General features: G+C 35.8%; 1 protein-coding gene across 14 annotated transcripts in view; it reads right to left on the bottom strand.

Annotated features, from left to right (window-relative positions):
* The window catches only part of kcnc3b (potassium voltage-gated channel, Shaw-related subfamily, member 3b), a 61,993-nt gene that overhangs the window by 11,660 nt on the left and 37,004 nt on the right, over positions 1 to 13,329 (bottom strand). For 7 of the 14 annotated variants that reach the window (XM_044179074.1, XM_044179078.1, XM_044179071.1 and 4 more), the window contains one exon: positions 833 to 5,955. The exons of 1 other annotated variant lie outside the window; for it this stretch is intronic. Coding sequence is in view for 5 of the 13 variants with exons in the window: in XM_044179078.1 (XP_044035013.1) it covers positions 5,942 to 5,955 (14 nt within the window). In the remaining 8 variants the exon portion in view is untranslated. Of the gene's footprint in view, positions 1 to 832; positions 12,839 to 13,329 lie in introns of those variants that run through there. 6 more of the 14 variants (XM_044179067.1, XM_044179068.1, XM_044179075.1 and 3 more) reach the window with 4 other exon arrangements.

The raw sequence follows: 13,329 nt of genomic DNA, 5'->3' as shown, positions 1-13,329 counted from the left end.
GACTGTTCCATAAACTCCACCAGCACATCTTTTACACACATTTCATGAAACATTAATGTTAACAGGTAACATTAAGGTTTTAAAAGTTATTTGAGGGCTAATGTTAGTGTGGCTAGTGAATGGTAGCTAACATTTGCAATAACATTAACTAGCTCATGTTGCTTACTAGCAGATTAACTAGGTAACAGCTTAGTAAAAGTAATGCATATTAACAGACCATCTCTAACTTTGACTGATTTGATAAGTTTTAAGTTTTAATTACCTTCACTGTGTAGAAAGCTCTGGAGGTCCATGACAAATCCTCTGACATGAGAGAGAAAATGGTGAAGTGCTGAACGTTCCTTGGCTGTTGTTGAGCCTAGGAGGCGGAGCTTTCCATTTTGAACAAAACATAACTTCTTCAATTTATCTAAACATGATTGAGATTAGTAGAATTTACATCCCTCCAGAGTAAAAGAATTCTACAAGATTGAAATATGTTTGAAAAGGAAATCTAAATTAATTGTGTAGTATACACTAACTGCCTACTCAATCACTGGCTAAAAAAGAAACCTGCACATTCTTGGAAATGCTGGCACCAAACTACACCATGTTCTTAAACTTCTAGTCATACATTTAATCCCATCCTTCAGTTTCTTGGAACACTTTGGATTTTCAGTGCGTCCTTGCTTCAAGTCAGATTATATCAGTCACAGTATTGTGGTACCCTGTTCCTGACAGGCTGATGAATAGTGTTAACTGTGACAGTCAGTACAGAATGTAATGGTATAAGTCAGTATGCACAGAAGGACACATTTCAGCAGTTAGAAATCTTAAACAAACTGACACACCATTGATGTCACTTTTTCATTTATTTTAAGTTCATTTCAGTGATTTGAAGCAATTTTAATGTCTCTGAAAAAGCATCTCATGACTGTTAATCAGTTATTCATTCAAGCTGCTATGGAGATTGGTTCACATTAGATCGCATTGACATTCATACATTTTAAGTCTCAATAGTAGAAATATGTTCAATTATGACACTTTATTGATATGTTTCTATTTTTTCTTCAAAATATAAAAAGATAGATCATGAACATTCCATTGAAATATACTTTATACAGTTCTTGATGAGTTGTTCTTTGTGTTCCAACATTTCAAAAATAAAATCCGGCATAAGTCACAACCAGATACTCCAGTGACCACCTCCACTCCCCATTCACTCTCCTACTAAGACCGCAGTACAATGGACTAGTACCTAAGTCTGTTTTATACAATTTGATGGCATGTGAAATGAACATACATCTTTTATCTTTGGAATGCTTATGTGAATACATGATGTTAGTCTGTACTGTAATATTATCTGTATGTATATTGGTATGAGTGGTGTTAGTCACATTATTTCTGATTAAAATAAGATTTTAAATATATTAGAAAATCTATTCAGTACGATAACAATTCCTCTAAAACAACTCTGGTCTTATCACTTTGTAAAATAAAATATTTTTAGATTAGTGTGATTGCTATGTCACTCTATGGAAAACCATAAAGCCACTACACATGTGGTTGCAATCATCTGAACTGATGACAGAACATCTGTGTCTCAGGGAGCGTACAGTAAGTGTCGATCAGTGGCATTCGTGGTGCAGATTGCATACAGTGTCCTCAATTAAAAAAACAAAACAATAAAAAAAACATATTCAACAGAAACAGACACATAAAAAAAAATAATAGGATATCATAGAGGATGTGTCCTCCAAGGACCACATAACACCTTCCAAACACCTGGAGAGGACATGTCATAATATTGTCACAACACATAGTAGCCGTTAGTTTAATAGTGGCACCTACTTACCATGTAAAGCATTTTTGTTCTTTTGGTTATGTGAGTGTTACACAGGAAATCTCCAACATTTTATAACAGATTGCAAACTTGAGAAAATAAAACAGACTTAGCACTCCCAACATTGTAACTCATTCTATTCAACATGACTAAATCAAATGGCAGTATTATGCAATAGAAAAGGAAAGACATCTTTTGGTCAGCCTGATATTGGCAGAGCAGTCCCAATGTAAAAAAATGAAGAAATGGCAAACTTAACAGTGAAAAATAAGGAAAGAAAAAGACTACTTGGCCACGATAAAAAACAGAAACAGCTGGGTGAAGCACAAAGTGTTTGCAAGTGTGCACACCATTACTAGAAGTTTACCTCTGAAATATTCATAAACATCTTTGTGACCATCAAAGCCATAGTTGCTTAATACCTTCCAAAATGGGAACTGAAATTGGGAGTTTTAAAAAGATAAGGGACCAAAACAAAATCCCATGGACCATTTTTGCAAATAGACTGAAGTTCTAGTAGTCTACATCACACCATTGAGTCTCATGTTCTGGTGAGCCTCCGACTGCAATGTACTAGGAATGGAAAGAGGACCATTCAGCTGCCTGAGCTGAACCCTGGACCAGCAGGGCCTGAAACTCACTTGGAATACCAAACCAAGGTTGAGGTGCTTGGAGAGCACTCAACAATGAGATGCTTTTTTAGCAAGACTATTTATTTTACATCAATCTCCCCTCAGTGGGCACTGGTATCTCTCCTCTCTTTTTCACAACACTCAAAAGAACTTCACTGACATCATTTTGGAAGCTCTGGGTCTCTTTGATTGGTGTTCACATGACTTTGTTGTGTGCTGTAATGAGCTGTCAACTAGCCAGCTGGATGACGATAACTCCACGGGTAATGACGAATGCAAAGACCTGACCATCTAAAAATGAAGACGAGCTACCTATACACACTCATGCTGACACTGTGAGTGTGAGTAGTTTTCAGTTGCCTCTCGGAGGAAGACGTTTCTGCTCTACGACATGGCACAGTGATCATAGTTACCAGGACTTCATGACAAACAATGACAGGAGGCTAAGGGGATATGTCAAGACTCTGTTCCCCCCCTCGAGAGATTATCAAGTCATAATGCATGCGTTTTTTACACATCACTGTGAGGTGTTCACATTATCGTTGTCTATATACTAGAATTTATTATGTTAGAAAGAAAATAGCAAAACACCTACATCCACACACACCATCAACACACCTGAGTCCTTTAAACCACACACAAACTTTGGAATGGCAGTTGGTTCCATGCAAACCTGAAATCTCTCTTGATTGTTCACCAATATAGTATCTTTCATAGTCTGTTATTGGTCTTTATTGGATAACCTGCACTTGTACTCCCATTTTTCTATTTAGGACTAGTGGAATAGAACTGCCAAAATCCTGCCACGGGACAATCCAAGGCCTTTTACGAATCTCTTTAACACTGAGGCGTTGAAGATACTCTCGAGGTTCTCCGTTTGCCCTGCTACAATCATGTGACAACTCTTGTATTATTGCCAAAGGAAAAAAGCAAACTATGAGTACTAATCAAGCTGTCAAAGTTGTGGTATGGAGAGCTGTTGTCTTAGAACTGCTGTTGCTGTTGCTGTTGCTGCTACGGTAGATGTGCAAATGATTCAAGGAGAAAAACATTTTTTTGTGATTAACAACAAACATCCTTTGCGCAAATGCTAGTTTGGCAAAGTCTTGAATGATCGCTGTTGATTAAATGGTAAGAAAATATACTGCTCGATGCATAACAAAGTAAAACTATGGCAGTGGTCGAAGACACTGGGATGAGTAATGTAGGGCAGTAGTAGCAGAGAGATTTCATCAAACAAAACATAGTTCAGGGTGTACTTTGCAAACATATATGTTTCAATATTCACATTTTTTTTACTTTTCAAAACAAAATATAGCTCTTCTCTTTCATTATAATCTTTTTTAAAACATTAATTGCATATAACATTTTTTTAATTCATTTTATATATACTTTTTTGTATCTCTAGCACCCTTGTCTTCAACTAAGGGCTTGCAGAAAAGACAGTCATGCAAAGTAGTCATGCTGGTAAACAAAGTTACAAAAATGCATTATCTTTTTTTTTTCATTTGTTTATCTCAGCGTCCATCCTTTGTCATCCCCATGTCTTTATAGGCAAGAGTCTGTCATCGCTCATTGTCTTTCAAAAAGGTTTTTCCCGGTGCTTGTGGGGAAAACAACTTCGCCCTCCCCCCATGGCAAAATATTCACTTCCCATCTTTTTCCAGGACTTTGACTCCATTTCATGATGCCAAATTTTCTATTAACATTTGCATCAGATTTTTTTTCCTTTCTTCCATTCTGGACCTTTTCTGCTCAGAAACTTACTCCGAAGCCATGGATAGTAGATTTGTTTATCAAAATATAGATTTGTTCTCTTTGTACACTTCCACACTTGCTCTACTCTTGGTCCATTTCTTCTCATTTGCTCCTTTGCCTAAGGGCTCCCCTGATGGGCCATCCTTATACTGACATCGACTTGCCTGTGAAGCAGTCGTTGGCAACAAGAGAGACAAGAGAGAGATGGGGCAGTATGTGTCTGGGGATTCTTGTGCCTAATTGGCAGTGTCGGCCTTTGTGTTTGTGGGAACATTTATCTGATTGGTCCCTTTCAAAATGATAACACAGATATTTCCAGCTAATGGACAGTTCTATGTGACGTAAAAAGTGTCCCGGTAGGAATGTCATTTTCGTTGTAATTTAGGCAGGCCAATATCCCTTGATATTGAAGAAAGACTGACAATTGTCTCTAGGACTTTTGTTTTGTCTCCATGAGTCAGTCTTTTTGTTCCTCAACGTGTCAGTCAGACATGTTAATATTTAAATGTGCATATGGAGATGGGATGCTAGTGGCAGTTTAAGCTCCTTTAGAGTAATGACTTTGTACCAAACAAATGCAATGGCCAGTATGAGGGAGAGTACAAACCTCCGAAATGGAATATTTCTCCTAATCTACTGTACACTACAGAAGGTCATTCAGCAAGTGCATGCTACAGGACCTTTGGTATCCTACATGGACTTTTGGGCAAGCCCATGTCAGTACATGAGAGATAAAGATAAGTCTTTTTCCACCATTTACTTATGGTGAATATTTCATGTGTGTCTAAATGTACAGTAAATGCTATACACATGACTTGTTTGAGCTGATGCTACATGTGCTTCATTTGTTCAACTTCATATGCTGTTTTTGATTATCTCAGTACTTGTGAAGAGGGAAGTGGGTGTTTCAGTCTGATAGAAGTGAATGGAAGACATAGGTTCAGTGGAAAACACGCTATTGAAGTGCTAAACTTGAATGAGGGACACTAGTATGCGTGTTGTTAAATACTGTGCATTTGTGATTGATTTCATGTGCACTATTTGTATGTGCAACTTTCTTTTTGGAATGTCAAGTGTTTTAACGAGTAAGACCAATCCTTTGTCTCTCATGTACTCTCTTTTTTTTTTCTTCACTGGAAAGGAACTCAAGAGGAAAATGACATCTAAAAGATCCCTTGAATGCATAAATTCCTCTCTCTTCGAACTGTTGATGGATTGAAGTCAAGTTATTTCCCAGCCAACAAATGCTACAATATGTTAGCAGAGATGCTACATTGTTCATTCAGTCCTTTGTGAAGACAAGTGTTTTTCGGAAACTTGTGAAGTTGCTCAGTTGTTCAGCACTGTAGATGGTACTGAGTTGGTCATCATACAAGATGGCAAGTATAATGTTGTCAGAGATATGTCATCTGGAATGTGTAATCAGGAGTCCATTTCTCTCCCAAAGTGTGTCAGTGCAATGCTCAGTCAGTTTGCCGAAAAAAGGGGGGAAAAAAGTCAGTCAGGCAGTTGTCAAAAATGTGGTCAGAGTTCCAAGAGGCTGCTTTGGTAACAATGTGAGGAGCAGACCATATGATTTTTTAATTCATGATTAACTTCTGGTCTCTCTCTTGTCACCCCAAAGATCTCCTTTAAACTGTCCATCCGCGTCACACCTGTCGCTTACGTGGCTCCTGCCGCAAATTTGTGTTTACCGCTTACTGACTCCTCATTAGAGAGAAGGCGAATGCTAGAAACTTAACACTGTGAAGACAAGAACAGAAAGCCATTAATATTAAGTTCACAGAGAATAAACATTTTGTATGAAATCATGTTCAGTGAAATTGAAACTTAACTTGTAACATTACCAGTAAACACTTGTATCTGGATTGGTTTATAGAAGTGCTCCACTTCTATAAACCAAAAACCAATCTTGGTCATAAATTGATGATTTTATTTTATTTTATTTGGAATTTGCCAATTGCATAGAATTTCATAACACAGTTTCATAGTGTTACTTACATTATGTACAATAGGGAAGTAATCAGAGATTACCATTACCTGTAAACTGCTGGTTAACTGTGCATGTCAGAATGAAGTGCACAAATTTAAACTGTGATGACAACTCTAGTACAGCTACAAATGCAGTCTATCTCCAGCATACAGACAGAACGTTGGCACACAAGTTATTCTTGAATAACAAAATCAAGAAATGGTGACAATAAAACTGGTGGCTGACAATATTAGAAAAACAAACAATAGACTGAATGAAACAAACTGCCGGCCAACTGACCAGCACCATACTCTCCACTCTGCCAAATCTCAACAAATATAGCCATAATCTTTACACGAGTGAATTATGTACAGAGCATTTCAAAGTAAACAAGATTAGGTGATAGGGAGATGATGACCAGTTATTCACTAATGTGTACATGTGTGTGTGTGTGTGTGTGTGTGTGTGTGCACGTGCATATTTACATGTGTGCAAACATTTTCATTTGAATGATATGTACACTTCATGGAAAAACACTTTTTTGACAGATGGACACATACAGACATACTCAATGCTATTCATGGGTTTCACATTTAAAAGAGGAATTGTACTATGTGAAGCAAGTAGTGGAATTACACATTGAGCTGACACCATTTCAGGAGGCTTAACCCCCAACATAAGCTTGCATCATGCAAACACAGGTGCAAATTCAAGAAAATGTTTGTCAACAACAGTAGGTTGAGCATTTTTAATCCTTTGCCTACAGTTATGGCAAACACTTCTTGCATCACATGTGCTGGCATCATGCATTATTTACTGGGACATTAAACACTTCTGCTGTGGTCTCACCAGCAAACATCAACCCAATACAAACATTATCCTTTATTGCAGCCGCATTAGCTCTTCCCGTCTGCTCTTCTTTCACCCTCTTCCTCTGTCAATTTCCACTTTTATAGTTGCAGTTTTCTCCAGAGAAAAGCTGTTAGCAAGACACAGTTCATACTTTGTAAAGACCAGTTGTATGGTAAAGGTTAGGGATTTAGTTAACTGAGAGTAAAGGCCCTCATATATCCTACAAGCAACTGCGGCTTATGAAATGAGGAAGAGTCAGCACCTATTAATCTAACCCACCATGAATGCTAGCCCATTAAGCATATACTTTGTAACTGTATTTATTAGTATTTTCATGTAAATCTATAGTTGTATTAAATGCAGAGGCAATGCCATGCCTCGTCATGTGGATCTTATTAAGAGGAACAGGACCGTCTCCTGGTTATAATTTCCCAAATATGTCTGCACTAAATCAGAAATACATTAATGGAGTCTTAGTGCCAGATTTATAAATTCCTGTATATGCCTTCTTCTGTGTAACACTTAAGTGTTCACAAAATTGTGTACATGCAAGAGTCTAAAGACATCCATTATTGTATACTAACACACCACTATTTGTTTGGACATAAACCAGACTTTTCTGTCTTCTTCTGTCTTTGTTCTGACACCAGTAGCATCCTGAAACAGAGCCAAAGCAGCCATTGTGTTGACATCATGCACCGGTATTATAAATCATAACAGGTTATTGATTGATGATACTAGTAGGTCAACGGTATGATCGAATGTACATTGTTCTTATTCCCACATTACAATATGATACAGCTAAAAATATGTGTACTACCGATTCTGTCTGGATGTTAAAGGATGTTAACGAGCGTATCTGTAACTGTTATATATGTGACACTTCTGAGCTTTATGGTGTCCTTAAAAGACCAAAGCTGTATATAAATGCCAGGTTTTGTGCAGAAGGTGGCTCATGCATTCTTTTAGTGTGTACATTATTAATACATCTGGTGCCAATTTAAAGGAATAGTCCAGCATCTTGGTAAACTTCTTTGATCAATGCATTTTGCTACAAAAGGATTCATAATTGTTTGACCTCAGTGTGCCCAGCATAACATTAGTTTGCTACATCCCATGATGATTAACACTTTAGTGGACATTACAAGATAGGTAAACGTTCTTCTTAATGCAACACCATATTATGCACCAAAGTAACAGACACGCGGAGGTTTAACTGGTGAACAATTCAAAGTTGATCGAAAAGCATTTTCTCCCCTTCTTCTCACAAATTAAAATACTACTTACAGAACAATAGCAGTGTGTATTCCTATGCTAACTAAATCCAAATAGAATGAAACAGTCTCTGCAAGTCTCAGCATTTCTTTCTCAAAGCTGCACATGCACCATACAAGCCTGTCAGGATATATTAGCAACAACCACTGAAATATTTACATTTAATGTACATTTATATTCAATAGAATACAGTGCATTTACCCCATGTAGGACCACTTCTTGTTCAAGAAAACAACATGGAACCAAAAATGCACTCAAAAGTTTCCTTTGTCTTTACAGCTGAATTAATAATAGTATACTTTAAAAATAACCAGATCATGTGGAAATGGTACAGTAAAATAATAAACAAACATACTTTGTTTTTGAAATATAGACTTAATATGTATGTATGTATATATGTAACCAGAAAGCCAGGCTCTGTCACTAAGTGGTGTAGTTAGGTTAGGTTGGCACTGCATTGAGCATTTGAAGGATAAAACCATACACCTTTCTGATGACATACATATTAAATCATTCAACTCTGTTAGAATCAGTTCAACTTCCTGCCCCACACTCACAAAGTATACCTAGATATATTAATTTCATATGACTTTAATGTATTCACATGTGTAGATACAGATATGTACATATTCAATAATAACCACTGACCATTAAGCATTGCTTCGAAGGTTTAGCTAGTTAAATCTAGCTAGTTTGCATGAACTCCTAAATTGACATCAGAGCCTACAGGGGCCTCATAGAGGCACTTACAACATCTGCCTGTTTTGTTAACCTAAACGATGTTTGTGTCCTAGGTGATTTGCATTGGCCACAACTATGTGATATGACTCTTTAAACTCAACAGAACCACAGTTATGACATTCTTCAGATCAATGTTGATACAATACAAAGCAAATATGAACAAATAGAGTACTTCTATAATTATAAATGTTCAAATTAAAGGGGTGGTGTGTGAGAATATGTTACTCCTCTCACCCATTGTCAGTCAATTGTAGCATTAGAGAAAAACATTCCACTGCAGATATATAGGATGGACAGACATTTTCCTTCACTGTAACAGAAAATGTATATTCCAAATAAAGTGGCAAACCAGTATAATTCAAAGTATCTGCAAATTGTAACATCCACATTGTGGAGTCATCATACGATTATACAGTATGCATGTGCACTTAAAAGGTTTAAAGAGGTTTTGTGCGCTGAGAGAAGTGATGCTCGCAAAAATTACAGACCAATATTCAGGTTTGCTGATGTGGACTTAGATTAGCTTTAAGTATTGAACCCAGGCCAATCAATGTGTGTCATTTTACACTTTACACATTACATGTTCACAAAACATTTTTCTGCAATTTAAATCAATTTAAAAATGTACTATCCCAGAGTTTCCCTACCTTCCCTAAGTTCAGGTTGACATTATACATTAAGGAGCTGCTGACAAAAAATGCTTGGATTCACTGGAGAAACAAAGTTCTGCATGCATGTTTCAGATATTTTCAGACAACACTAAGTTACTGTCATTTTTTGACATTATAACAGTAAAATGCAACAATATCGAGTATTAGCACGACTATTAGCCACTTCGGTCTGAAAATATGTGCGATGGCCTTCAAAAACCCGTATCAGATGAAGCCAGGCAAGCATTACTTCTTGCAGTGAACGTATGGTAGGATCTATCCTAAATGAGACAACTTTTACAAACCGCTCAAATTCCAGTCCACAACAGATTCAAGCAAACCTTCAAGTGATGTCATAGCTTTCATCTTCAGTCATAATACTGCATATCTAAGTTCTCAAAGTTTAGGGGTCTGGAAGCACATCGATTTTTAGACAAAATGGCAATCGGGACCATAGATTATGACAGTAAGAATATCAGGACCTGACATTTTTTAAACAAGTACGGAAATACTCCCTTTACACCTGGAAAAAATTGTTGGTTCTAAAGCACTTACAGTTTTTCCTGGTGATTTCAGTCTTACTTCATTTCTGTTTGTTAAAGAACTTAAGGACAGTTCAATACAACATCTGTATCTTTTTTGACAAATGTTATTTTAGACAATCAGTGGTACAGAAACGTGATTCCTTACAATGAAATATATATTACCAGTACAAGTGAAAAAAATAAAACTATTACAAAACTCAAACAATTAAAAATGGCAGCCAGAACAGCAAAGTATAAAGGACCAGTAAGACCACATTGACTTGAAATAAAACAAGAAAAATGGCTCATGTCATCGTAATACTTCTGGAACAGCTAAATAAAAGATAGACTGCCTAACAAAGTCTGTGCATTTTTAAGATTAAAAATAGATCTGCATATTTATATATGTATGTGCACAGCATGTTTTCCAGCATTAAAATAATATTGCATGTTTATTGCATATGTGAATGTGTCATTTTTAAAATCTTTTTTGCTTAACATTTAACATAAGATCTATTTTCATGTGAGGATGGCTATCTTGAAGAAGGTCCTCAGTTACAAAAATAAATTAAAGCTAAACAAAATGATTTTTAATTATTGAGGGAAATGGTATATTGAAACCAGTGTCATATTGCAACAGATTGCATTTAGACGTTTTAATTTGTATTTTTTCAAAGTGTTTTAGACAAACATTTAAACCAAAAACAAAACAATAATGGAAAAATATATAAGAAACATCAAAAGTGAAGAAGAAGCTAAACAGATATTTAGAAAATTGTTAGAGACGTGTTTTATGGGGTAGTCTTACATGTCAACATGGCAGCTTTAAAGGTTAGTAAATTAATACTGACTGTTAGTAAAGTGCTTGTATTTGTTTTAACTATATAATTAATTTTGCATTCATCCATATCTGACTTTATAGGTACATTTCTTGTACTAAGATTATTGTTGGCATTTTTAAGTAGCTTTCTAAATACATTGCATTAAGATTTCTTTAAAAAATTGTAGACCTACAAGTACATATTTCATTTACATAACTGTCCTGATTAGCATTTCTTCAAAGGTCCACTCAGTCATTTACTATCATCAAATAGAAATTATTAACCCGAAGACGTGAATGCTAAATTGTGCTCCTTTGGGAAACAAAACACAGTTAGCAAGTAGCTAGCCAGGCAGCTCTACTCACAAGGTCTTCGGCTGCCCTAACAATGTTAACAACCAAGAAAAGTCGCTAAATCTGGTACTTTACTGCCCATCTGAGTACAGAATCAACTGGGTTGATATGGTCTATGTGCTAGTGTGAAGCTCCAATATTATGACATTAGGTCATTCGGTGTTGCTAACAACCAGCATTGCACATTAGCAAGCTATCTTGTCAGAAAACGAAAGCAAGCATGGAAGCGACTCCAACTAACCTCATCCTGCACACACCCCCAACCCCCTCGTGTATTTATACATTTTTTTGAGGCATATAATGAAACAAATATTTTTATTTCGAAATATGATTGTTATAATTGCATGTAAGATGAGAATGATAAATATCTAGAAATTTATTAGACAACATGCTTGCAACTGCCAAAGAAAGTGACTGAATAGACCTTTAACTGTACACTGTAAGGTAATAATTGCATATATGGGATCCTAACAGCAATGTAATAAAACTACAATTTTCAAATGTTAGATTGAGATAGCTCTTATGGTACAATGTTTGTATTTTTTCATCTTAAGCTAAGGTTTTTGTTTCTAGTTTTTGATTTTTCAACTTTTTACATCACTTAGCTTTGCTGTGAAAACTATCAACATAAAGTGTCCAATGATGTCACAATGATAAGATACAAAATTAAGTGTTAACACTGAGACTTATAGAAGCCAAGTCTGTTTTTTAGAGAGAATTACCAAAATTATGTCTGCACTGTACATACATCAATATTCACAAAAGACAGAAAGTAGAAACCTATTCAACGTCAATATAATCTATAAATGTATTTTTGTCTTTGGCTAAATGAACTGAAGTATCTTGTTTCATGGTCATTTCTCTGGACAGTGTTGCGAGCTCAGTTTTGTTTGGTCCAGAACACTTAAAAATTGATGTCCATCTATACACTTAATTCTTAAGTTTTAAAATGTAACTGTGCACATGTTTTCATAATGTTTTTTAAGCTCTGATACAATTTTTTAATTTACTAACCAATCCTTTTTTTTTACATTTATTCTAATAATTTTAAATAACAGTGTATCTTTAAAGCTAAAATGTGTATTTGACCCCATCAGCTAACCTGATGCATGCATCATAAACCATTAGATTCACAAGACAAGAGGTCATTCTTTCTACATTCAAGTTCATTTTATGTTATTGCTATTGTTTTTGCACGGTGTACAATCCAAATGGAGGCTTCAGTGCGATCAGTCCATAGCTAATCCACATCTCTTATCATCCAATCATGAACACCCTTTCTGCTACAAAATGGAGGGGATGGGGGAGCGACAGCGGCGCAGTGGTCCTGGGGCCTCATAGGTTTCAAAGGGTGGGCTAGTGATAGGAGCAAGCCGCAGTGATGACCCAGCCATTCCCGATATGTTATTAAGACTGCGAGATTTCTCATAGCCTGTTGCTTTAAGAAAATAATTTTAACCATCGATCAATTCATTAGATTATATTATGTGTTATTGTTTTGATATCATATGCAAATGAAATAAAAGAAAATCATGAATGAATTAAATCAAAAATGTTTGGACATGTTATGACAGATTTTCCGTATTCAGGTGGTTTATAGTATTGAAACATGGACATGAAGTTTAAGATGTTATAAGAAGAAATCAAAATGAAAATAAAATAAATGAAAGATAAGAAATTGAAAATGTTATCAAATCATAAAGACATATAAAAGGACAGACGAGGACAGACACAGACAAGACAGACAAGACAAAACAAGAAAATGCCAGTTATGATATATCTTCTTTTTTTTTTCAAAACAGAAAAGTAAAAAATTCTTAGATATTAAGTAATTTAACACCTATAGTAGGCCCATTGAATAAAGCACCCAACATTTCATCACGTGAAGCGTAATGTTCAATGTTCAGGTGTTTTAGACAACTATTTGGC

Source organism: Siniperca chuatsi, linkage group LG20, assembly GCF_020085105.1.
Source record: "Siniperca chuatsi isolate FFG_IHB_CAS linkage group LG20, ASM2008510v1, whole genome shotgun sequence".
Lineage (NCBI taxonomy): Eukaryota > Metazoa > Chordata > Actinopteri > Centrarchiformes > Sinipercidae > Siniperca > Siniperca chuatsi.
This window is presented reverse-complemented; position numbering and strand designations above follow the sequence as displayed.